At 44.7% G+C, this 26,939-nt stretch overlaps 1 protein-coding gene across 3 annotated transcripts in view; it reads left to right on the top strand.

Moving 5' to 3' along the window:
• supt3h (SPT3 homolog, SAGA and STAGA complex component) overlaps nucleotides 1-26,939 on the top strand; it is a 98,806-nt gene that overhangs the window by 39,300 nt on the left and 32,567 nt on the right. For all 3 annotated transcript variants that reach the window (XM_062522616.1, XM_062522613.1, XM_062522614.1), the window contains exon 3: nucleotides 10,661-10,745. In XM_062522616.1, coding sequence (XP_062378600.1) covers nucleotides 10,661-10,745 — 85 coding nt within the window. The remainder of the gene's footprint in view (nucleotides 1-10,660; nucleotides 10,746-26,939) is intronic.

Below are 26,939 nucleotides of genomic sequence, written 5' to 3'. Positions count from 1 at the left end.
AGTGTCCATAGTCACATAGCAAACATGACGAAAGGTAGACGGATTTCACTTTACCGTTTTCATGTCCTGTTGAAAGTGCTGAAGCGTGCATTTGCTATTTACATTTGACATATTTTGAGTACATTTTTACTATTTGCGGTGAAAGAAATTGGAAACAACCAAACATTGTTGCTATGGTCTTGAAAATAAATGTCTAACAGCTGTGCTCTAGTATTTTTAGATATGCTCTTAGGCGTTGGGAAACTGTTTTTCTGACTTGGTTGTGTATCGAAGAGGCACTGTTTCTAAAATAGCATTTCTGTACTTCCCAGTCTTTTAAACGTAACACATGTTGATGTGTCTGTCTTTGAGTGTGAGTTTATTGCCTCCCACATTCAATGCAAGAGACATGTTTACCAATTCTCAGAATTAGCTTTTTGCAGCGCACGGATATGAGAGCACTTCCACTCTGGCTCATTGTCAAGGTCATCAACAGTGTTGATCCGTCTCGTTCTTCACAAGCAATTTAGCTTTTCAGGAAAATGATTCAGTCTCACCCAGGATGATTGGTGTAAAAACATGTCATGATCTGGAAACGGATTCACTTCCTCTCTGGTCAAGACGCCGGCCCGTTGCGGTTTTTGAGCATGACAGGAAGTCGACTGTAATGAAATGACCATACAAAGTGTCTCAGTCCACGCTTGCAAACAGAAGCCTCTTGGCCTGACCTCTGATTGGAGTGCATCGGGCCGCGAGTGGCTCCGCAGGGCTCTCCCATATGGAAGCACTCAGGAGGCGCGTAGAGGGTTGGGTGGGGGCTGGGTGGGGGTTGGGTGGGGGTGGGCGGAGGGGCTGGCTGCCAGGCTGGTAGGCTCCACATGGAGGCTCACCACCCAGGGCTGAGGTGGCACTGGAGTGCCTGGCGGTGTCGGCTTTCTGTCGTCGTGCTGTTGCGGGAAGCTTGTAACTAAAGGATGGCAAAACGCTCGCAGCTCCTGTGTGACTCAGCTGTCTTAATCACCTCAGTGAAGTTTTTAATTACTTTATTGGCCCGACGAGGGCCAAACCCAGATCAGGCGGCCCTGGTCTCAGTGAGTCAGAGTTTATTGAGCGCTAGATCATTACGGTTAAACCTGGCCTACATTAATGTATTATGCATGTGGTTTATTCAGCGCTATTAACATATTCTTTTGGGGAAAATACTGCCGGTCAGTATCTGCACTGGTTGTCTATGTCTGCTGTTCTAGACTTGAAACAGGGCCCTTTTCAGATGATGCAAAGACCATAGAGGTCATAAAGACACAGTCTAGTGGACATGATTGACGGGGGGCGATGCCCGTGGTCCAGAGCATTTTCCTGGCGGTCACCTTTTCGTTTGTTAGGTAAAGTACGGTATCCAAATGGACAGGAAGTGTCCCAGCCGGAGCGTGCGAGGAGTGGGCAGTCGACAGGTGCTGGAGCCTTTGTGGCTCAGGATGTGGCTTCAGTCAGGACCTGTTGTTCCAGACCAGACAAGCCGAGCGTCCATGCGAGTGGAAGCAAGCAGGGCTTTAATGCTGTCACCGGGCATGTGTGAGAGGTTCCAATCCATCACCACCCCACCCCACACCACCCCACCCCTCCCCACCCCACCTCACCCCACCCCACCCCACGCCACACAGGGTGTCTGAATAGCACTGTGAGACACTCGCTCACTCGTCTCAAACTTTGTGTGGAATACAGAGCAAACTCATCGCAGTCTGATGATGCTTGAATTTCCTATTCTTTCTCACATATCACTTTCAAGCTGTCCCCATTTGTGTGTGTGTGTGTGTTTTGGAACCTTGAATAATTGGTTATAAAACCCACATTTTACATGTCCCTTTGTATTGAGTTTTTCCACTGTAATTCATAGTAATTAGACTGAGAACTTTCACAATGAAGCAAATGTGGGAGTCAAACAAGAGTCAGTAGCAAGAAAAACACGGCCGGATTAGCGTAGTGCTGTCTGAGCGTCTACCCATGCCATCCCCAGCAGATGGTAACAGTCTGTTCTCAGTCGTAGTCTGGGTGTGGTTGTGTGACAATAATTTTTAATTCACTTGTTAAAACTTAAACGACTGATCTGAATAGTGCCGCACAGGGGTTGCGCAGCCTTCCTGACGACACTTGCATGTGAAAGTGTTTTATACACAGCACCCTGTCTCTCGTTTATAACATCGATTCATTTACCTAAGCACATTCCTCAGATTTACAAGGACAGCTTTAGCAAACCAAACCAAACTTCATAACAGGAAAAATATAGTTAAACAGGGCAGGAAAAAAAAAAGTACTTCGAAAAAGTCCCCAAGAAGTGGGCGGTTTAACCAGCCTCTTGAACCGTTTTTACTCACAGAAGCTGTGGTTGATTTTAAGTGCTGTTTGTGCGTATTTTCAAAATTACCAATACCAACCATATCCTGTTATTGAAGCAATGTATCTTAAATGCGTTGTGACTGATATGAGTAAAAATCCCAGATTTCCTCTTTTGGAGCTCGTTCAGAATACGTGACTTGATAACATGATTGTACATGCTTTCCAGGCAGTGGACAATTGTCACCTTATGAGTGGTATTCCATTTTCACATAGTGGTTGTGTGGGTGTGGCTTTCTCCCTAATTTTACCATTTGCTGTGGTCTTGTGTTGGTGTAATTCTACTTATACAATGGTTAGGATTTTTAAAAAGTCCCCTCACCCCCCCAGTGGACCAGCTTGCAGTAGGATTGCTTGGCACCACTTTTCATACAACTGCACTACACATCTGACCTACTGTAGTCTGTAGCCATACCCAGATGGTGAAACAAAATACTGAGCCAAGCTACACAGAATGAAGAGATCACGATTGTCTAATTCCAGCCTGGCCAATCAAAGACTAATATGACTGATGATGATTTACAAATCTTATTTACTGTAGAAGGCTAAGAGTGTAATGTACAGTTTCATGCTCTGACTGGTCATGTTTACACAGAATCATTTACTTTTCAACTTTTTGTCCGTTGTTTTTTGTTATTTTTACAAACACATTGTATCGCCATCTTGTGACGTCGAGATCTCCTAAATGGTTTTGTGGCTGCTGGCACATTTCACATTGTAGTCAGTCGTCAGTCGTCATGTTGTTGTGGACAAGAGATGAATATGGAATTTTGAATGAAGCTTTTGGACCTTTTGTCCATTATTTTTTATTGCTTTGACAAACACATTGTATCGCCATCTGCATCTGTGGTCATCATCTTGTTGAGGACAAGAGCTCCAAAATGTGGTATTTTAATGATATCTTTTGCATTTCACATCAAAACAGCTTCACACTCAACACATTGCTCTCAATTGGGTCCCCAGCAAGTGCAAAATGAGTCAGATGAACAGTTTACAAGATATGAAGCACATACAGAGATTCCTTTGTTTATAGACAGATAATGTAATGTCAAAAATAAAAATGCTTCTTTGTATTTGTGATGAAATTCTGCAAGTAAAATAAATAGGTTGTTGGATTGGTATCCCTATCCATTCACAGTGTGTCTATGGCTGGGCAGATTTGACAACATGGTAACGCGCAATAGACTTTCCATTGTTGTGCTCACACTCTACGTTGAAATGCTCACGCTGCAGGACAGCCGACAATTTTTTTTGAATATGACCGACATTAACGTCGGACGTTAATTGTTATGTTTGCTAATCAGACGTTATGAGCCATTTGGGAAAAATGTTGAGTTTGGTGTGAAAATGAGCATGCATGTGTCATGCATGTGTGTTTACAATATCATGTCGATGCAACCGCATTGTTTGCTATTAGGTTGATGCATTGATAAAGAACGATGATATTTTACACCCCTAGAAACCAAGTGAGCCACTAAAGAAAAAAGTTCTTAAGTGCAACCGTTACTTGCCTGTTCTTACAAATGGTTGCATTTTGCACCATTTTTGCACCGTTTTTGGTCACAGGCTAGAGCACTGTCTTTAAATATTTTAATTAGCTTTCAAATGCCATAAGTGTATGTCTAGACATATTTTTTACTTTTAACAGCACCAATTACATACTGTGCTTTTACTCCTCTTGTCCAGCAGTTTACACCTCTCGTCAGTTCAGCAGTTCGTAAGGTAGGCCAACGGCAAGGCCTGACCCTCAGCTTGCTTCATCTTTCATACGTTTACCAGTAGGCCTATAGTTTGCTCGTTCTTTGGATTACAATAACCTATTAATCCTCTATCTTTATTGAATCTAAGGTCTCTATTTGGTTGTTTGACGTGGGTGCTTTGTCTGGGGTTACACTATGGATTGTTGCGGTGGCCTAAGTATCGCTTTTAAAAGCCTCGTGGAAGCTGTCGGACTCCCCAGACGAAAACACAGAAGCCTCGCTCTCCCAGCCTCCCATAGCCAGCTCTCTCAGCCTGGGCGGGATAAGCCCTTTACATACTTGTGGCTTTAACGCGCTGAGCCCTCTTTTGATTCCCTATCTCTCTGAAAACATGTGAAGCTTTAATGTGATTACTGGAGAGAGGGAGAGCACATATCAATAATCACCCACTTATGGTCATTATTCAGGTTGCAAGAGCAACAGTGATTTGCAGGTAACATGTGTTTGTGATAAAGGAATTCTCTGGGGCCCTTTGGGCAAAGTGGAGCTGGGTTCACATGTTGGGGAGCACTCAGGTCCAGCTGGTTCTTCTGCAGAGGTTTAGTAGAAAATGAAAGTGGCCCACATATACAGTTGTTAGTGTTTTGGTTTTGTAATATATTAGGTGTTTCCCGGGGCCAGACATGTTCACCTTCTCAAATGGGACAGCAGGCAGTCCTTTTGTCAGTCACCTTTGTCTGTCTGTCTTTCTAAATGGGGAAAAATAGATGGATGAGTTGCTTTTCTTCAAAAAAGACGAGATGTGCACCGCCATACCTTTACAGAATAGTTATGACAATACCATGCACTTTATATCAATTCAGGGGAAATTCTTTTAAGTTGATGCTAGTCTGCCAAGCCTTGCTAAATTTAAACAATTTTAGATATCGCCCGTCTCTGGGAACCCTGGCAGAGTGAGATCATTAAGCTTTTTGAGGGAGATGAAATGGACAAGCCAGAGCAAATGGACTAAACTCCGGCACCCCGGTCTCGTGCCAAGTCATTTATGTATGGAGCTAATATGTCAGGCTCCGGTTACAATAGTATTTTCAGTTTTTACATGGACCGGCTCGCTCTGACCAGACATACTCAAATAAGCTCTCCATAATAAGTGCTGAAGGTCTCAATATTGCCTGCCAATGCATTGAGCAAAATAACAAACTCTGCCTTCAGTTATGACTGGAGCTGCTACACACGTTTATTTTCTTGGACAGTCTCTGCCAATACCATTACAATTTTTTAAACAGACAGATTTAAGGAAATTGTGTAGTTGAGCAGGACACTGTTGAACATGTACGCACAACCAACAAGGTCAAACCTCGACGTTTTACACAAGTGCAGTTGGAACAGTAAAAGCAGTACCCTGCCGAGCGATCCTTTTTATGGCACCACATCTCCGATATTCTCTCACTTCAGATGTCCGTATTTATGTTTATATTTATGTACCCGACGCTTTTATCCAAAGAGACTTACAGATACCAAGTGCAGGGGCTGGTCTCCCTAGGGTAGCTTGGGGGGGCTCAAGGGCGCAAAGGGAATTGAACCCATAACTTCTGTGGCTACTGCACGTTCCTTAGCCGCCACGCTACCACCCTATTTCTCCTCACAATCCATATTTCTTTTTCTTTTCCTTTTTCTTTTTCTCATCTCTTAGTTCCGGCCTCTCTCCGAATATTTTTCATTTCTTTCGTTCCGTGTCGGCTCCTGTATCAAAATTCAAGGCTGTTTTGCCGTCTGGAGGCAAGCACCCCACAGTCCCAAAAATAGAGCCGGTCCGACCCAGCCCAGTCCAGTCCAGCCTGGCCCGCCTGGCCCCACCCAATCTCTATAAACGCCTTTTAGCCAGGAAAGCTGCATGGCACGGCACGGACAGTCAGAGACACGCATTGTAAATGCATTTCAAAACGGAAAAATGAGGGGAAACCTGGACAAGCACTAAAGCTTAGTCTGAGCCCTTCCTGCAGGCCTGTTTCTTTTGAAAAAGAAAAAGAAAAAGAAAAAAAGAAAAGAAAAGAAAGTGAGGTCCAAGTGAGAAAGATGCTGATTCTTCCGGTTTACAGTGTGCCCTGCTGGCTCGCCACACAGCCCTCTTCCTCTGAGTCAGAATAAACCATCCTTCACATGGCACATCAGAGGGAGACATTTCAAAATAAAGAAAACACAAAAATATATAAAGATCGTGATGTTTGTGTGTTTTCACTGGATGGGAGCGAGGGTGACCGTTAGGAAAGATCACACACACACATTCCAGCTCGTGTGTTGGGAATCAGTAAACAAACTGCTGTTGAGGACTAGGCACATTTGCTTTACTAACGTCTCCCCCCCACTCCCCCCCCCCAGAATAGATGAGTTATGTGGGACTCAAAATGCCCGTTGGGTGCCCGTCTTTGACATCATACTCTCCATTCAGTGATGTGAAATAGCAGGTAAACAGCCGCAGACGAAGAGCCTGTGCCCAGAGACATTGTGAGAGGAGAGGAGAGGAGAGGAGAGGAGAGACAAGGAGAAGAAGGGAGAAGAGAGAGGAAAGGAAAGGAGAGGAGAGAAGAGGGAGAGAGAGGAGAGGCAAGGAGAGGAGAGGGAGAAGGAGAGGAGAGGGAGAAGGAAAGAGAGAGAGAGGACAGGCAAGGAGAGGAGAGACGAGGAGAGGGAGAAGGAGAGAAGAGAAGAGAGAGGAGAAGAGAAGTCCGTCCCTCCTCCCTGTCAGTGTAGAGTCTGTGCCAGCACCGCCTCGGGTTCTTCACGCTAACCTGCAGAAGTGTCCATAAAATAAACACAACTTGTTTTCCTGACGTTTATCTTGGGTGTGAAACTGCTCAATGGTCTAGTTTTTAGTGCTTACTTTTGGATAAAGGCCGTTGCTGATGGAACAGGATAAATCTACTCTTTCTGTGGCGCTAAGCTGCACTTTAGTCAAGCTGCGGAATTGGGTCTGCCCAAAACCCAACATATTATCCCTTCTTATTTTTCACACACAACTGATTCATCTGTGGTGTTGTGTGTGTAATGAAAGACTCGTGAACTGGTAGAAATATACAAATAAAAGGCAACTGTTAAAACAATAGGTCTGGCTGTTCTCTTGCCCCACTAATTGTGTTGGGTCTGGAAATGCACTCAATGAATTGAATGTGCTTCATTTTGGTTAACCCTACAACTATTATTGCAGGGCGCTTTTGATGCTTTTAAGAATTAAGATTCATTAAAAAGCCCTGTTACTGTCACCAAGTTGTAAGTACCAGACTAAGTAGCTGTTTTCTTTTATTAACCGTTTCCGTCCATAGTTTGGTTATGAAAATGGATGTGGTGATTTAAGAGCGCCAGTATTTCTTTTCCTACTGTCATGGCACCAATGCCCACTGTTGCTGGTTGTATTGATTGTTTTTGCCTCCATGGCTGCATGCAGCTCATCTGGACCGGTCTAAGACGACATTGGTCAATCTCACATACAGTATGTCCTCATAGTCTTGAGGTGAGGATGCTCTTTTAGGAAGAAGAACTGCATGCTTGATTTTCACGTACTGTAGCATCAGTGTGCAGAGGATAAGGCGCAGTTAGTGGGGGGGGTCACAAGTTGAGCATGGCCTCTCTCCAACTCGCAGTCTCTAATTCATACAAGGCCGTAGACTGCAGAGTCAGACGTACTGTAGAGGAGCACAGATGTGCTGATAGCAAGAGTGAATGGCTCCCTATCATCGTCCTTAAATAGATCTGCATATCCAAACCTATAAATATTGGCAGGCGACTAGTCGGCAGGGGCTTTCTGTGGACTTTACTGTGTTGTATATTTGGAATTTAATTGTACAGTTGTTTTCTTTTTTTTTGTCTCCAGGCATCAGGGGTTGTCAAATCAAAGTGTTTACAATGTCCCCACTGGCCTCTGTGATTCCACGCCAGACGTGGAGGGCTGGTGTCCCCCCACACCGCACGTAAATAATCACAGGCCGCCGGTTCACGGTATGCATTTGGACACAAAGCTCCATCCAAATACACAGTCACTTTTAGAAATCCAATTGTGATCTGGCAGGCTTTTGTTTGGTGTTGTATATGCAGGCTCACAAGCATTGCCTGTCGGGCATAAACAGATGCTTGTCAGGGGTCTGCGAAGAGGCGAGGAGTTCTCTCTCTCTCTGTCTCTCTCTCTCTGTCTCTCTCTCTCTGTCTTTCTCTCTCTCTCTCTCTCTCTCTCTGTCTCTGAGGAGCCGTGTCTGCCGCGCTGCAATGTCTGATACGGCGACAAAAACTGTTGTCATATTACGCTAGAACTGTTCGCTAGGCGAAGGAGAACACACATGGGAAGAGGGAATGCATGCTCACAATTACACTTTATTGTTTGTGCTGTTTATTGCTCCATTATTCATGTTCCAGCCGTTGTTGTTTTTCTGCTTCCCGGCACTTCTTAATTGTGTTCTATCAAAGTCTCTTGATTGGGTCTCTTTAAACTGAAGCTTGTCCAGCCCCCATAAACTGCACTTTATTTTGGAAGACTTGTTGAGACAACAGACAAAAGAGGTCTCCCTCGTTTGTGCGGAAAGAGAAAATGATTGATCGTTGTCCAGTCTGCGAGCTCCTAGAAGGTCTGTTGTCTCGAGAGTTTCCTGGTCTGAACTGAAACGGCTTTGTGACTAAACAAGTGGAATAAATTATGCAACTGGAGCGAATTACTGGTCCTCCTCTGGAAGTCATTTGGATTAAAAATGTATTCATGTGAAGAAAAGAACGAAACAGGGATATAATAAAAGTTAATTGACAGGGTTATGCCTGAGATATCCAATATCCAGATGTATGGAGAGTTCTTTTTTTCTAAACTCTCACGGGTAGGTGATTCTGTATGTCCATTTATGTGTCTTTTTTTGGGCCTATACGGAAAAGAGAGCCAGCTGGAGAAGTGGGATTTGAGGAAAACTAATCCTCTTTCTTGTTTCACAGCTAGAAATGAGTCTTTTGATCTGGTTGTGGATGCAAAGGGACCCCACGTTCCTGCAGGAAACTAAATATGTCCTCCTCCAGGACCTCCACACCTTTTCAAAGGCAGCGTTTCTGGCAGGTTAGGACATTGATAAGGACCAGATTAACGCCAATAATGGACCCTCACGTTGCAGTTGCCATCTGCCACACACACTCTCCTCCTCCTCTCCTCCTACGTAGTGACTTACTTCCTGATCCAATGATTTGGGGTGGTCTTGTTTCCTTTGTGCCTTTACTCAAGCAGTACCCAGTGCAGACGAACACAGGACATGAGATGATGTGAAATACCTGGGCTTGTTTCACAACAAACAAGATAAGAGTTATCCAGATGGCCACAGAATATAAAGCATTTTGGAACTCCATATATTTATGTTTTCAGTGCAATGGTATGTTGGTGTACAAGTATAACCCATTGACTGTATAGAACTGCACAGTGTGGCTGCATTCAGCAGTGTTCTATAATGGAATTGATGGAACCAATATGCCAATATGCTGCTTTGCTAAGTTTCCCATTCAGTCATTTCACATGACTTAAACAGTACAAGAGGCAGTGAAGTGAGCGACTGGAGTGGCACACTGCTTTCATATGCCAAGCCCAGGGGAGATCATTAAGGCCCAATGAACGAGACCTCTAGCAGTAATAGCCAAATAACCATATGTCTTAAAAGCCATCCTCATTGACCGTATACCTGATGTTAATTTCACTATAGTTTTCTTTTTTTTATAACAAAATTGGACAGAATTGCAGAGAGCCTAATCATTTACGCCACTAAGTCTGTTAATGATGCCACTGACAGATTAAGCGTCAAGCTTCCCATGGTCACTTCCCATCGCGCGCTCCATCTTTCCCTCTGTTAAAACCAGGGTGTGTGGCTGCTGTGTGGTTTTCGCCTCTATTGGATGAAACCACTGTGTCGATATTAAGCACAGTGAATGTGGGGAACCTTGGCAGGAGCTGTGTGGGAAAAAAACTGTGAATGTAGGGCTTCAGTATTTGTAAACAGCTCTCTGGCAATGCAGCGAGCGAGTACAGTACAGTAAAGGCAATGGCAGCCTGTTGATGTTTACAGCTGAACCCTTGGGCTTTGGCTGGGGAGAGGGATCTCTTTGTCTGGTGGAATTGTTTTAATGATGTCTGGAAAGGTTTTCCTGACATATGTCATCGACAAAACAAATGTGCTGAGTAGCACAGTAGCGACGCTACATTCCCATATGTACACACACACACACGTACACACACACTCACACACACACACACACACACACACATGCACACATGCACACATACGCCCACACACATGCACACACACACACACACACAGCATCACAATACATTTATGCTCATACACACAAAGATCTTTCTAATATTGCTGTAGTGTTTGAGGGATGCCAAAACAAACCCCTGATTTCTCTCCCATCAGGGATCTTCTTACAATGTTAATATTTTAATGTGAATTTCAATTAAGCGTATTAATCATAAGAGCGCTGCTGATGGACAGTAAGATAAGAAGAAGAGTTTGTTGTTTATTAACTGACTTGTTTCTCTTGGCCTGTGTGTGTGTGTGTGTGTCCCTGACTGGCTCCAGGTTTGCGTTGGGAGACTCGCGGAGACCCCTGCATGAGACGGCAGCGCTGGTGGAGGACATTGTGCACACTCAACTCATCAACATGGTGAGGCTACCACAGATCTCCTCAAGCCGTGTGTGTGTGTGTGCGTGTGCGTGTGCGTGTGCGTGTGCGTGTGCGTGTGCGTGTGCGTGTGCGTGTGCGTGTGCGTGTGCGTGTGCGTGTGCGTGTGCGTGCGTGTGCGTGTGCGTGTGCGTGTGCGTGTGCGTGTGCGTGTGCGTGTGCGTGTGCGTGTGCGTGTGCGTGCGTGTGTTTCTTACGATATGGTAACTCCCGCTACAGGTTTTGATTGGACGCGATTGCTACAGTATGCTGCTAACACAGTACGTTCCACTGCTCAATCGAACATAGAAATCGGCGCAAATAAGTGCGCAAATATTGTCTTATAAAATGTCCATGAAACGCATGTGAACCCTTTCATGTCACACTAATCCAAATGTAAGAATGAACAGGTGTTGATACACGCAGTGGCTGAACAGTCAGTTATGGAATTGCATATCACACCTCTTTACTGTATATTCTCCATTTAGAGGCCCTTTGAATATGTCCAAGAAGACAACGTTGTCTGACCTTAAGATCTACTGAGAACATCTACTGACCTTGAGATGTACTCTGATGTTGCAAATCCAGTTGAACCAATTCGTTTTGCCAGCTTTGGCCCCTTTGTAAAACGTATTAAATCACAGATAGAATGTGATACCAAATGCATTCATTTATTACAAAAAACACCGCAATGCCTTTTGACTGTAAAAAACGCAAAAGCTTTGGTTGTGAACCAGAAAACAAAATGGATTATTCAGCATTTAACTGACCGTTGTGCTTGAAGGAAAAAAAAAAAGATACAGAAACCTCAAAATACAGTTTTTGGAGTGCCTTGGTCGTGGAGAAATTCTCCTTTTCTACCTCAAAATATAGTACCACAAATTTAACAGGATGGACTTGTTTTATGTTTTTATTTATAAACATTACTCAAACAAATGAGTTGATTTGGGTAATTGCTGTGCTCCTCTTCATTCTATATCCCCAACACCAACAGGATCACCAACAGACATCAGCTACAGTAGCATGTTAGCAAACTTTCAACATCCCCAGCTGGAATGTTGCAAGATCTTTACAGGGCTTCTAGGTAGGGAGCTTGCTAGTTTTAGACCAAAGTTCCACAATGCTGCTTTAAAACGTAAGAGTTTTGTTGAGGAAGGGGAGGGGAGCTGTCGGAAAGTCGTGGAGCTGTCAGACAAAAGGCACAGACATTTACAACATCTGTGAAAAGGCTTGAGGAGAGATCTGTAATTAAACAGAAATAGAACAATGAGAAGCAGCAGCCTCGTCTCTCTGACCAGTTTAGTTTGCACCATTCCAAAAGGCCCGGCCATTTCAAAAAGCTTCCCAGAAATCCCCTGCAGCAGACTCCTCTGAAAGTCGATCCCCATTCAACTCGGCCCGAAGACAAAAAAACAGAAATGCTCAAAGGAAAGTAAACAGGGCTGCTTGCGAATTCAAGTGCTGTCATTTCTTGTGTAAACATATGGGTAAACCCCCCTTTGCTAACACATTATCACAAGCTCACCACAAACAAAATAGGGACTATAAGGTCAATCCAGATTTCTGAATACATGGAAATATGTTTTCAAGTCATGCACATTAGTCTTACATATGAAATATAACAATAAATGAGTATTGAAATGCCAGCTATATGGCATTGCTTTTTCGCAAATACAAATGTGATCTCTCTGGAGTCTTGTAAGCTTCCCTGTCAGATGTGAAGTCATAAGAACACACTGGCCAATAGTTTAGTTAATTTAGTTCTATGAAATTAAAAAAATGTTGGACCTGGTATTTAATTGAACTCTGACTGGCCTAAATTCCTCGTGAAATGCGTGCTGTTAAAAACGTGGCGTGTGGGTGGGGATGAACTTCATTCATTAGCATGTCATTTACAGTAGACTTCAAGCCCACATGACTTCCCCACAGGGGTTTATTTTAACTGTCCAGCCTCCCACTCTCATTCCTGTGTGTTGCTTTACGAGAGAGAGAGACTGCTGTCTGCCTGCAAAGCTTCCTTGGCTTCGCCTCATGGGTCAGACTGCTCCTTGCCCCGGTGGTGTGCGTGTGTGTGTGTGTGTGTGTCATGGGGGTGGGGTGGGGTGGGGGGTAGTTATCTGCGGAGGGTCAACTAGAGTAGACTCTGACATGCCGTGCTGTTTTAACCTCTCACCTCACAGCTCCATGGTGCCCCTTTGCCACAATGAGGGGGAAAGTGTCTCACTAAATTCATTGCTTTGACCTTTCCCCTCTGGAGTCTGGACCTCTTAAATCACGCCGGTGGAGTGGTTTGGTGTGCGCCCGGGAGAGCTAGCGGGACGGGACACCCTCGCCTCTCCTCTCCTCTGCAATTTCACTCCGCCGGCAACCAGAGGCCATGGGGTGAGGGAGGAAATGTGCCTCTTTTGGGCTCGCCGCTGGACAGGTCCTGTTATTTCTCTCTTTCCTGTTTCCATGTCGCACCCACAGAGTAATGGTAGCCAGAGAGAGCCCGAGTCTTCACCAGCACGGCCCGGTGGTATGAGCTGATGGAAGTGTAGGAGACGGGCCATATTGGTGGATGTAATATAAGAACAATTGAATGTTCTGACCTGTTCTGTTCAGGTCCATTTGAGGTTTTTTTTTCTACTTCGAGAGCAGTTGCCACCTGGAATGGATTGCTTGTTTTGGATTTATGTTGGATTTATTTTCAATTGTGAACAATTGCCTGTAAGCAGGGTAGCCGCAGGGTTTTAAAAGTATTGCAAAAGTCTTACATTTAATATTGTGAAATTAAGGTCTTAAAAGTATTGAATTTCATTCACAAGGTCTTATTTTTTTCCTTTGGTAGAATTAATGGCTACCGTTAGGTCAATGATATTGTAGATCCCAAGGGGAAATGCATCTCTTCAGAAAATAAACAAACTATCTCTCTATTTTGAAACTTCATGTGTTCACAGTTTTCATCCCTCAGTCATTCACGCCATTCTAAAATGAAAGTGTGCACAGCCGCAGGTGCGTTTGAAATGTCAGCTGGAATAGTGATGTGAGCCAACCAGGAGAGAGATGTCTAGGGATGTCACAGGTGGGATAGTTGGAACTTAGAGAATTAGATATTCAAAACGAGTAAAAAACGAGTGAGTTTATGTAGCAGTGTAGCATGTTTTCTCCTAATGTTGTGAACGTTATCAATATTAGACCACTAAACGCTTGTTGCTGTTTTTACAAAAGACATGGGCTACTGTTTTCAACTGAATAGGCTAACGAGTTTCTGTGATGAAGAATACATGAAGTTTGAGCAATTTAGAGAACTTTAACAGAGAACTTTATCAGTATAGTAAAGGCAAATGTGAATACAATACGAGTAGCTTCTTAACTGGCACGCGTCCTTCCTAGACAAAGGCAAAGATGATTGGTATGATGTACAGTAACCTAGTCTTTAAGAAACTTTCAAAATAGCCTCAGCTAGAATATTCCCTTCCTACAGGGCACAGTTTAACATGTAGTATGAACACTGTTTTCGCATTATGAGTAATTAAACAAACTAATGAGGACAATCTGCAAGTAGCCTAGGCTGCAGGTTAAAACATTTCTATCAACTTTATAAATGCAAGCCTAGACTACCCTATTTTATCTGGTAAAAAGCCTGCAAGAGGCTGCACAACAGCACACCATTGATCTTTTGATCATGTTGCCTTCACTGTAAGCATAGGTATTGTTGCCTACAGTACCACAAGTGGATCATTGGTCCACCAGCACCTTCATTGAATGAGTAGTACAGTAGTTTGTTTTGTTGTACATCCTATATAGTTTGGAGTTAGAATAAACCAGAATCAGAATCCACTTTATTGGCCAGGTTTTCGTAAAACAAACAAGGAACTTGACTTTTTGCTCTCAACGTTCAACACTCAACAAATAACACAAAAAGAATAAAAATACAAAACAGTAAGGATGGAATGAAGGGCATTATTATGTACATGTTAATCCTCAATGTGACAGCACTCACTGTCGCACCACTCATGAATGAATCCTGTCAGCTCCTTGTTCTCAGGTGCCTTTTGGATGTCTGAGCATTGCAGTCTTGTCCTCTTTGGCACCTTTGCTGACTCTAAAGCAGGGACCCAGTTCTGTAGAGAGAAGAGATTAAAGTGACGTTTTACATCTCGGTTAATGGGTTCAGTTAGCTGAGCCATTTGTTTTCCATCTCAGATCCAGTGTAATATCAATGCTATCCGCATACAGTGGGGATAGCACATTTTATTATCGAGGAGCGTGCTGGAGGATCTTCCCTCCAAATCAACGTCATGTTCAAACAACGTGATCAAACCGTTCCTCTCTGGGCCCTCGTCCATGTATCCCTTAGCCTGTATTTCACTTCGGGACATCAATGGAGGCAGTCGGGAGTTCTGAGGAGTTGCTCTGAAGCCCTTGGCCTCGCATCTGTTTCCCTAAATCACTGTTGCGCACAGCTGCCTTGCAGGCCAGGAGGAAGCAGCCTCACCCCCCCCCCCCCCCTCCCCGTTCCCCCCTTACCTCACGTCCGGGAGCGAACCCTCTTGTCTTGTTCACTTAATGCATTAATGTAAACTGTCATCTGCTCGTGCCGTAGCTGCGGACAGTGGCCGGTTCCAGACAGATTTATATGGGGGCAGCTTTGACTTCCAATCAGATAAACGGAAGGGTCGACGTGGAATAAATCCCCACACTGAAAGCGATTGTGGAGCCCACTTGCCAAACTTAAAAGCCCGGACAGCCCAAAGTAATTTAGCGCCGGCTCCCGGAGGATGTATAACTCAGGCCTGTAGGCCTGGCTCTGTGTAGAACGCAGCAGGCTCCACCAGAGCATGATAAAAGCTGTAACATGCTCCCTAAATATTGTGCCATGTAAAGCTAGCAGGTATATGTGCGGGTAAAGACGTTTTTTTTTCTTATTATTTTTTTTTTTTTCTGCAAAGGCGTGCAGAAAGTGCAATAGTACTACTTCAACGTTATTGAAGATTATGTTGTGGCGCCAACTGATGTTGCCGCGATGCCAAGCTACTTATTGCTGGTAGTTACGTCTAATTCAGAAATGGGCCAGTTCTTCATTTTTCTCTAAATGCCAAACAAATGTTTTGGTGTATCTCTCCATAATGGCTTTCATATGAGGCCATCACAAAGACATAGCCGATCATAGACGCACAGCCTCTCGGAGACTTCCTCTGATACCCCCCCCCCCCACACACACACACACACACACACACACACCCATCTGATCAAGACCAACTGTTCACCTCCAAGTCTGCCTTCGACTCCGCCCGTTATCTGCACATCTCCCGACTTCTCATCTTTCTGTTTGGAGGCGCCCGCTCAGGAAAGGCGGGCTGTTTGTTATGATAAAAAGTGTAATGCCACCCTTTTGAATATTTATTTTTACGCCACCATAAATAACCACGGCAGTCGGGGCCGTAAGCATTCAACGGAGCATGATGGTGATAACCCTCAATTAATCCCCAGCTTCCCCTCGGCTGGATTTATTGTTCTTAGGAGAGGCCAGGTGTAGGCCGGCAGAGTGGACCGTAATTGTGTGCATGCTACTTAGGCAAAGACCGCAATGGTAATAAACGAAATTACACAATAAATTCTTCCCAGATGGCCCGCAAACATTTTCTCTGCTTCTCTGTTGGTGAGCGTGCAGCGTGTGTATGTATGTGATCTGGCGTGGAACACATGGCACACACACACATACACACACACACACACACACACACACACACACACGACTCATCTGTGCACACACATGGTGGCATCTGCATATCCATGCACACTGGTATTCACCCATGCACACACACACACACACACACACACACACGCGCTCACACACACACACACACACACACACACACACACACACGACTCATCTGTGCACACACATGGTGGCATCTGCATATCCATGCACACTGGTATTCACCCATGCACACACACACACACACACACACACGCGCTCACACACACACACACGCACACACACACACACACACACACACGCACACACACGCACACACACACACGCTCACACATGCTCATCTAGAGGTAGTGAGAGTGCGTAGTGTTTAAATGTTTGCTTAGGTGAAAGATTGTTTCCATGCAGCTAATCATTAGGCCTCAGAGCGCTGCCTCCACTTCCTCCCCCTCCACACCCACAGTGGCTGTATTAGCCGGCCTGTTTTGATAACCTCTTAATTGGTGTCTGGCTTTGAAAGCTATTTGGTGCCTTTCTAAAAACAATGGGGCTTTTAAATATGGAAAGTCTGCTTTTTCTCCTGATTTCTTTTTTTTTTACATTTTTTTTTTTTTACATTTTATCATCACACTTAGGATGCCGATTATTGGTCCTTATTCAGTACTCGTTAATCGCGTAGAATTCGCGTAGAATTCACGCCAAAACGTGCAATATTGTTTACGGAATGGAGACGTTAAAGGCAGCAGATCATGTATTGAGAAATGGGAAGGGGGGGCTCTTCTCCTGAATATATATATGTGTGTGTGTGTGTGTGTGTGTGTGTGTGTGAGAGAGAGAGCTGTTAACTCCATGTGTGTATGCGTTTCTCCCCCCTACATTTCCTGGCCAGTCAGTGTGCCTCCTCATTTTACACTCTGTTAACATACTTATGTGGCCCTCTGGCCTGACTCTGGAACATGCAGCGCTAATGCTCCCCTCATATGTAGTACAGCCTCGTGTTTCTCTGTGTTGTAGTGGAGCCTTGTGTCTCTGTGTTGTAGTAGAGCCTTGTGTCTCTATGTGTTGTAGTGGAGCCTTGTGTCTCTGTGTGTTGTAGTGGAGCCTTGTGTCTCTGTGTTGTAGTGGAGCCTCGGGTCTCTGTGTTGTAGTGGAGCCTTGTGTCTCTGTGTGTTGTAGTAGAGCCTTGTGTCTCTGTGTTGTAGTAGAGCCTTGTGTCTCTCTGTGTTGTAGTAGACCCTTGTGTCTCTATGTGTTGTAGTGGAGCCTTGTGTCTCTGTGTTGTAGTAGAGCCTTGTGTCTATGTGTGTTGTAGTAGACCCTTGTGTCTCTATGTGTTGTAGTGGAGCCTCGGGTCTCTGTGTTGTAGTGGAGCCTTGTGTCTCTATGTGTTGTAGTAGAGCCTTGTGTCTCTCTGTGTTGTAGTGGAGCCTTGTGTCTCTATGTGTTGTAGTAGAGCCTTGTGTCTCTCTGTGTTGTAGTAGAGCCTTGTGTCTCTGTGTTGTAGTAGAGCCTTGTGTCTCTACTGTATGTCTCATAGTCATATGTAATCCTCCCCTCATATTTAGTGCTGTAGTACAGTGTCATGTTTCTGTTTCTCATAGTCATATCTAAGCATGCGTGGCTCACTGTCTGTAGTACAGCCTTGTGTCTCTATGTCTCATAGTCATATCTAAGCATGCGTGGCTCACGGCCTGTTACTGCAGTTTCTAACCGTTTGTTTCAGACCGTTTGTTTCATTCATTCGTTAAATAGCAATAGCAACTCTACTTGCAAATGCATCTCAACATAATCGGTGCAGAACAGTGAGTCACCATGACTAATAATCTTGTCCAGCTCATCTCAGTTTCGTGATTTAGTTTCACTCATTGTGTTTGTGCATTGACCTCGTATGAAGTTTTCAGTCATCAAACCGATCCGCTTCCTCCGTCTGACCGACCCCCCCTCAGAATAACGGCGGAAAACCTCAACCACAATCTAATATTGAGCCTATTAATAGCAGTGCCCACACACCTACTGTACCTGCCAAACACGTGCATAGTTAGAGGCAGCACGCCTAAAAGGCTGATCTATCTAGACGCACACTTTTCTCAAACTCACTCCCCCTCACACACACACACACACACACACACACACACACACTCATACTCATGCACGTACCCAGATAAGCACAGACACACAGTCTTACATTGTTCGTTGGTTCTAAGTGTATTCCGAGGCTTAATCAGCTGGTGTTCATGTTCAGCCGTCTCAGCTCGGCGCTGGGAGATGAGGAGGCTGATAAGGTGTGTGTGTGTGTGGGGCGTGCCGTTCAGGACATTTAGAGGGAGACGGACCGTTCCGGAACCATCCGTGTTCGCGGAAGGTGCTCACTCTCGCAGGGAAAACAATTCATTTCTCTGTGTTTCTGGTCGGGAACTGTGAAGAGTATTCCTCCTGTCCTACGATTGATCTGAAACTTGCTCTCAGAACTGATAAGAACCGAGTGTATTCATAATAATAATAATGACTCCCATGTGCTTGGTGTGTGAGTGTCTGGCGTAAATATTTTCCACTCTTTTTCGCTTCGTTTCAGTTTCCCTCTGCGTTGACCCTGAGCTGTGACTGATGCTTGGCTGTCTAGCACTGAGGGGAAATGGGCTGGTGAACAGAAAGGGCTTTGGGGCTTATGTGTGTGTGTGTGTGTGAGGACCTGTGTGGGAGAGATCCTTACACTGACCCCTAGTGTTCAGTGACATGGCCTTGTCAGAGACTGAGAGTCTGACACTGAAGGAACTCGGTCTGTCACTCACATGAACGCTGGCCTGCGTGTTATCAGACGTCCCTAAACACGGAGGAGTGTGTTCTCTGGGGTTTTCACACTCTCCTAAAATAATCGATTTAATAGTCACTGTAATTAGCAGTGCTTCAGCCGTGCTGTAATATCGGGCAAGAGAGCACTACAGTGGCCCACTTTATAGCGCACTCTCCAGGTAACCATACATCATTCTCCTGGAGAACTTGAGCCCTTGTCTGGTTTGTGATTTGATGTACTCCTCGTAGGTCTTGGTGGTAGATGTCAGGCCCCCCCGGTAACCCAAACAGAGCAGTGAAAAGCCATCAGCTATGCCTGACACGCTGCATGTGAATCAGGGTTCACTCGGCCCGACCCGGCCCCTTCCGCAGGCTCCAGGTGCAGAAGCTGGCTGGATCCGCTTTCACAGGCAGTTATTCCTAAGAAGTTTCTATGATTCCTGTGTTTCAGTTGATCCCCAGGGCCTTGTTTTTGCTCCCTGTTTCTTTTGCTACTGCAGCAATTTCTTTCTTACGACTGCTTGAAATGGGGCCACCATTTTGATCGGGGACATGAAAATCTCTCCCCTCTGTGTCCGTGTCTGCAATAAATGAGGTCGAGAGTCCATCACACACATCAGTGTAATTACCAGTAGCTTATTGCAAACCGTTTGAATGGGGCCATCTGCTGCATGTGAACCATGTTTCTCTCTCTTTTAATAATGCATGGTGCGTTTTTATCAGCTTCTCTGGCTCCAGTGAGGTTCTCGTGTCCTGAAATATGAATTGGACTTTATGCTGGCCCTTCCCTTCCCAGGTTTTAGAGTTGAACTGGGCAGACATGACAGGAATTTCTCTCCCTCTTCAATGACGTTTACGTATGATTTCAAGGCAGCTTGCTAATAAAGGATAGACTCACAGTTTGTCGTGAGGCTAAAGCCGGCTACCTCCCCATGAAATTTACTTCATAACCGTGAGGTAATTTGCCAGTTGTTAAAATAATCAGGGCAGGCACCTTTGCACGGAAAGGAGAACAGTTACAGTCTGAGCCAGGGGCTTACCCTCACCAAATCAGGCTCTTCAGCAAAAGGGAAAACCTTGAACCTCAGAATACTCAGACTTGTTTATGTTTTTAGAGGGTGTTTGTCTGGTTGTCTTCTCTATATTTCTGTTGACTCCTGTTTACTTTGTGGACATCTGCGCCACGGGTGGTCCCTAACCAAGCGGCGACCCTGTTTTGCTTGAGATTATTTTTTAGCAATCAGGTCAAAAAATACGGCCGCTCCCCGCCATCTTCCACTATTTTCATGTTCTGAGAGCCCATTCATGCTGGTGGACTGTGGTCGGTCTGGTTTTTGTGAGGGTCTGCCCTGGCAGCGTCCCGACTGAAACCCAGTCCCGCGCCCACCCCCCACCCCACACACACCATACAGCGAGGGTGCGGGGAGCCGCTTGGATGGTCCGGGGGCGGCGGAGGAGGTATGCATGAAATTAGCATGTCACCTCTCCTTCAGGTGCTCTTCCTGAGATATGTCAGAGGCCCGCGGTGTGCCGAGGCCAATTAGCCAGCCGCTTCCTGAAGGGGGACTGAAGCAATGTGAAGTGCGCTGGAGCTGCTGGAGCTGGTGGGGCTGCAGCAGCACGTATCCGTAGCAACGCGTATCCATGGCCTCGCTCCGTCAAGAGGTGGAGGCCCACGGTCAGGGCTGACGGGGGGACATGTGAGAACTCACAGTCAATCAGTGTTTAGCTGGCGCTTCTGTCGTATGAGACACAGCATGACGTGGACGGCTGGTCAAGGCCAGGTTAGAGCATATTACACCTAGAGGTGTTCACTAAATGAAACTGAATATGGTTTTGAATTTTGTACTAATTAACTTTTACCTTGCAGATTGTAGTTTGTGTTTTGGCCTTTTTTTTTTTTTTTTATTTCTTTTACCTCCTTTTTTTGTTTTTTATCTTCTTACATTAAATCCCTTGATATTATCATCCTCTTATCTAAGCTGGTTTTATATTACACTTTCTATCAAGGGCCATGATCTCATGTGCACAATAATCATAGCAGCATGTTTAGGACTTTTACAGTATGTTGTTTCCTATGCCTTTTTTTCCCGGCACAGCACATTGTTGATGTTGGTGTTTTTCACCACCTATGAAGTCACTAAACTTGTTGGTGTGCCTCATTAAGCATCAGTTCCAACACCAGCCTGTGCTTTATTTAATTGTAATCTACTGTACTTCTCGTCTCGTCTCGTCTCATCCACATGTATTGACCATCAGTGACCTCGTCTCAAAGCGACGTATGTTCTGTTCTTCGCCCGCTGCAGAGGAACAGCATTAGAGTGTATGTGCGACACGGTCTCTGTTCCAGAACACTCTCCTCTGTTTTGAAGAGAGCAGCGAGGCAATCCCAGTAAGTTGCTGTAAGTCCCTGTGCTTCCACACTGATAGCAGCGCAGATGAGAAGCTGCCGTGGTGTTTACCTCAATGCTCTTCTCTCAGGGACTTCTCGTCTCGGAAAAACATTGATAGCTCGCGCTGCCAAACACCATCATCAAACCGCAAAACTCTAGCAAAATATTTTGTCTGTGCAAGCGGTCTCGGAATGCAGCTTCTTGCGATAACCATACTTGTTTTTTGTTGTCTTTTAGTGTTTTTAAGATCTGCTCTAAATATAGTTGTTGCTCCTGTCTGTTTTTCTTTCCAAATGCATTGAAAATTCACTGTGGTTCTTTACTGAATCTGTATTCTTGAAACAGTCGCCTTTTCAAAAGCCGCATATTTATACGCCGTATGCGCTTCGTTCAGGCTTGGGTCGAGCCAGACAATTCCTATTAGCCTCACTGTGGGACTCACAGCACACACCTAGACCGGAGGGCTGAGTATGTGCGGACACCGAGTGGACGAAGTCCACCCCTAGCAACCAGCAACAACACAGTCCAACTCTGACCCCGCTTCTGAAAACATGAAGTATCTCCGTTTGCTCCCGTTTCAAAGGGAACTCTGAATTGATCTTTACAAGGAGTCTGTGACTGGAATAGTCCCTCGGCTTCCTGTTACCTTTTCCAGTGTAATCAAATAATGGATTTCATTTCAACCCCAAGCAGTAGCCGTGCAGAGGAAATTATGTTCAGCAGGCGTGTTTATTTGACTTCTGCCATCCCATGCCATGAAAGCTAGTCCTTTTCTTCCTGCACTGTAACGTGACATAAACCAGCTTGCCAAAGCCTATGTCAATTGAAAATGTGGTGTAATTAAAAATGATCCCTTTAATTAGAGCATAAGACTGACAGGCTCTCTCTCTCTCTCTCTCTCTCTCTCTCTCTCTTTCTCTCTCTCTCTCTCTCTCTCTCTCTCTCTCGCTTGCTCTGTCTCTCTCTTTCTCCCTCTCTACCCCTCTATCCCCCTCTTCCTCTCTCTCTCTCTCTCTCCCCCCTCTCTCCCCCTCGCTCTCTCTCTCCCTCTTCCTCTCTCTCCCCCTCTCTTTTCCCCTCTGTCTCTCTCTCTCTCTCTCTTTTCTTTCCCCTGTATGTCTATCCCTTACTCCCACCATGCCTCTTATTCATTCACATGTTCATAGTCTCTCTATCAGGTGTGTTTTTTATTAGATTGTCATTTGCATATAATGTGGAAGCCACCATGACCAGAGACATAGTCCTGTGATTTGTGCAGTTTACAGTTGAGATAGTAACTTAAGGGCAAATGGCCTCCTGTCTCAGCATGTGAAGAAGTCAACTGAAGAAGACGAAAAACAACTGTGTCCGTTGGTGGGGGCATGAGTTTGAAATTGAAGCAAGGTGAGGGTAGACATTTCATACAGGGCAGGCCACTTCAGACCAAGGCCATATGTTAAGATGTAGCATGTTCTGAGGGCCTGTGTTTGGCCTTCCTCTGTTGTCCGGTTTTGCTCTCGGTCGAGTTTTAGGACCACAGAAACCATAAACTACTGTATCAAAAAGGCAATAAACAGAATTTTTCCTCTAACTTTTCAGAGGTGTGATAGCTCAGGCATCCCAGAAATGGTAAAACAGTCCTTCAGTGGCCGACCGAACTGTCAACAGGGTGGGAGAGCGAGCGTGCGCGCGCGCTACTGGAAATAGTCCACAGTGATCCCACTGTTGGGGCCTGGGCTGCGCTACGGCATCCCTCATGGAAAAAGCTCAGCAACAGGCCACTGCAGACCAACTTTGATCACTCAGTAAAATTAGAGCAATTATGGGAATTATTCTGATACATCGCAGAGGGGTATATGCTGCGAGCCCAGCGATTCTAGATGGAAGTGGAAAGTTTATTAATAGGAAATGTGTAAAGTTAAACATTTATTTGAAACATTTTGTGTCAGCTTCAGGCACGGGTGTCTGTTATCTTCCCACTTAGGTGTGTTGCCCTTTGACCTTCCAGAAGGTTCCAGAAGGTTCCAGAAAGTTCCAGAAGGTTCCAGAATACGTTACACTGAACATTGTTAAACTATTGTGATGATCCGTTATATTATAGATATGACCTAGATAGACACATGTGATGTATTTCTTTTCATTTACTGAAGTGAAAAAATCTGGTACATGAAGAGGTAGTAGTGCATTTAAAATCTAAACTATTGAGAATTCCTCATTCCTGCAGTTCTGCCAAACGCAGCAATCCTCGTTTCAGTGAATAGTAAGTACGTGTGTGTCCACATAACGGCCGTGCACTATGCAGATCCGAAACTCCAACACCAAGAACTCTGCTGATTGGTTGTTACTTTTGGACAGAGAACCCAAATGTGGGTCACGTTCACGCTGCAGACTAGTTGATTATGCGTGTAATCGAATCTCATAACACTGGAGATGTGACAACCGCCCGGTAATGAAACCGCAGAATATTCATTTGTCTCCATGTAATGGACCTTGAGTATATGTAAATTGACAACACATATTAAAACAACAGTATGATAATGCCCTCCCCAGCTTACATGGCTCTTTATATTATATAACATGTTCTCTGGTGTTGGAGCGGTGAAGGACCACACAGTCTTTTCTGCAGTTATTAAAACATCATAAAGACTGGTTAAGTCGGCTTTCCTGCTCTCGCGCCACCAACAAAGGCGTGCTTGTGTTTGCCCCCCCCCCCTTCATAAGTTGTGGAGAAATGAGAACGGTTCCTCTCAGAAGGGCCATTAGATGAGACTGACTAAAGGCTCCCCAGTCGCCTGCTCCGACCACTTCCAAGGCTCACTTTGGAGCCAAGAGGTCTTTCTCCTGTTCCTCACCTCATCTACACCTTCCAGCTTTCTGCTGATCCAACCCCCCCACCACACACACACACACACACACACACACGCTTCTTTTAAGCCCGTACAGAGAGCGTGTGATCCTGTAGGCCTGGTTTGCATTTCAGTGCAGCAGTCCCTCTGCAGGAATAAAATGGACGAGTTATAGACTGCCTGACTGCATTTTCCTTTGTGATTCTCCCGTTGTATGAATCTCAACACGACTTACTGTCACTTTTTAACGTTCGAGTTTCCATTATGAAACGATCAGTTCCACCTCTGCCTGCTAGGTAGTGTAGTGTAGTGTAGCGGAGAGAGAGAGAGAGAGAGAGCTCTCTCAGGTCCAGCACTGGGCCCCAAACTCGGCCTGCTCTGCAACCCCTCATGCTTAGCAGAGTAAATATAATTAGAGGTGTCACTCGCTTCCCTGGCTTGTTGTGTGATTTGGCGCCATTAGGAGTGCTAAATGAAGCCTCAGGATGGGCACTAGAAGGCATTCTGTCTATTAAAAAAGTGTCCGTCTCCGAACGGGAGCGACAGACATGGCAGCCGGTCTGTCGGCTTTGGTAGGATGCCAGGCCAGACGGATCTAAATTAAGCGTTGCCGGCCCCGTACCTCGTCAAAATGAAAACGCCCCCTGTGTATGTGTGTGTGTGTCTGTGTGTGTGTGTGTGTGTGTGTGTGTGTGTCTGTGTGTGGGGGCCGCTCACACTCGCAGTGCCATGCTGAGACCTGTGTTTGCAGGCAAACATATTTATGACCAACAAATGTTTACAGGCACCTAAAAATGACTTACATGGAGTTCTGTAAGCTTGCCAGGACAGGTAAAAATGAAGTCTTTTTATCCGAAGGACTGGAGCTTGGGAAATTAAGTGTGACCATTACTAATCAAATAATAATCATTTGCAGTAAAACCTTCCAACTTTTTTCCTTATGATTTATAGTATTTCATATCAGATGAATGCACAATGGGTGTTTTGAACAGATATTGCTGTACCCAGTCACTTTTGCAGACAAGCACTCAGCCAACAAATGTTAAAATACAGAGTAAGCACACTAATAAGCATCACATTTGGTAAGCTCCATGAATCCAGTATCCGTGTATCATTAAAGGCACATCCATAAAGGGGTTGATTAATGTAATTCCATATTTCTATTCATATCATATGAAGAATTTTTCGTTTAAATTATGTTATTGTGACGTAGTAAATTATCGTATTCATATCATGATTACACTTACAGTACGCAGTGGTATGATGCTATTGGATAAGCCCCTAAACCTCTGTGATGTCATCATTAGTGTCACCGTTCCCATTGTGCAAAGACGTTTTGATGCCTCAAGCTGTAAGGGCGTATTGCATATTACACATTACACATTACACATTGCTTTACAGTTGCATTGATTACTGTGGAGAAAGTTGTATACACCTACAGTATGCTAATCATTAGGAGGCATTATGAATACCTTAAGTTTGTATGTCTTGTTATACCCTGGAAAAGTATAAATACATTCTATAAAACAAACAAACTACACATGGTAACACACTAGGTGTTGTTTTAACACATTTACTCAATCAGTCTTGTTAGCAAACCAATACCATTTTAGCATTTAAAAGGTTTCTATTGGCAAGAAGCCTCTTCCGTTATGTTTGGCAATTCTATAAATGTATTTTTAAGTTGTTTATTTGTTTTCTGTGCAGTGTTTATGAAGACAGCATCCAAGTCCTAAGATGGCACTGGACTTAATCAGAGTGGTTTTTTAAACCGATTTAAATCAGTGGTTGAGCTTTCTGGCTCTTTTCTCACTTCAGGGGTTAAGGTTAAAAATATCCGGATGTTGACACGGCAGTCTTTTCATAGAGCAAAAGAAGTCGCTTAATTCCACAGGCATGGCTTTTATTTGCTGATTTACATGCGGACAGCTATCATTTTGTGAGGAAGGTGGCAGTGATAGATGAGGTGTTTTGGCTCTTGGGCAATAAAACCAAATTATAGTGCTGCACTGAGAAGACATTCTTCATCTCCCTTCCTCTCTCTCTCTCTCTCTCTCTCTCTCTCTCTCTCTCTCTCTCTCTCTCTCTCTCTCTCTCTCTCTCTTTCCCTCCCCCAGAAACTCACTCATTCACTCTCACTCTCTTTCTCCCTCTCTCCAGACCTTATAAAGATTGTTTCCATATGATTACAGCATCCCAATTTCCCTGCGCTGGACCTAATCTAATAAAAAGTGAAGTCCTTTCATTCATTAAAATTTTAGAAGCACCCTCAGAATAAAATGAGCGGCTTAATGCGCAACCTTTGCTTAGGCCCTGAATGATGGAAAGAAGGAACACGTGTTCCACACCTACACATTTATATTCTAGCTGGTACTGAGTCATATTGCCCTTTGCTGAAGCTGACTTTGTGGAAGAATATAAAACTTTTCCAAGTGTCCTGAAGTCTCGAAGTCCTACTAACTAGCTAACTAGCTAACTAGCTAACTAA

The sequence above is a fragment of the Sardina pilchardus genome, chromosome 20 (assembly GCF_963854185.1).
Source record: "Sardina pilchardus chromosome 20, fSarPil1.1, whole genome shotgun sequence".
NCBI classification, from domain to species: Eukaryota; Metazoa; Chordata; class Actinopteri; order Clupeiformes; family Clupeidae; genus Sardina; species Sardina pilchardus.
This window is presented reverse-complemented; position numbering and strand designations above follow the sequence as displayed.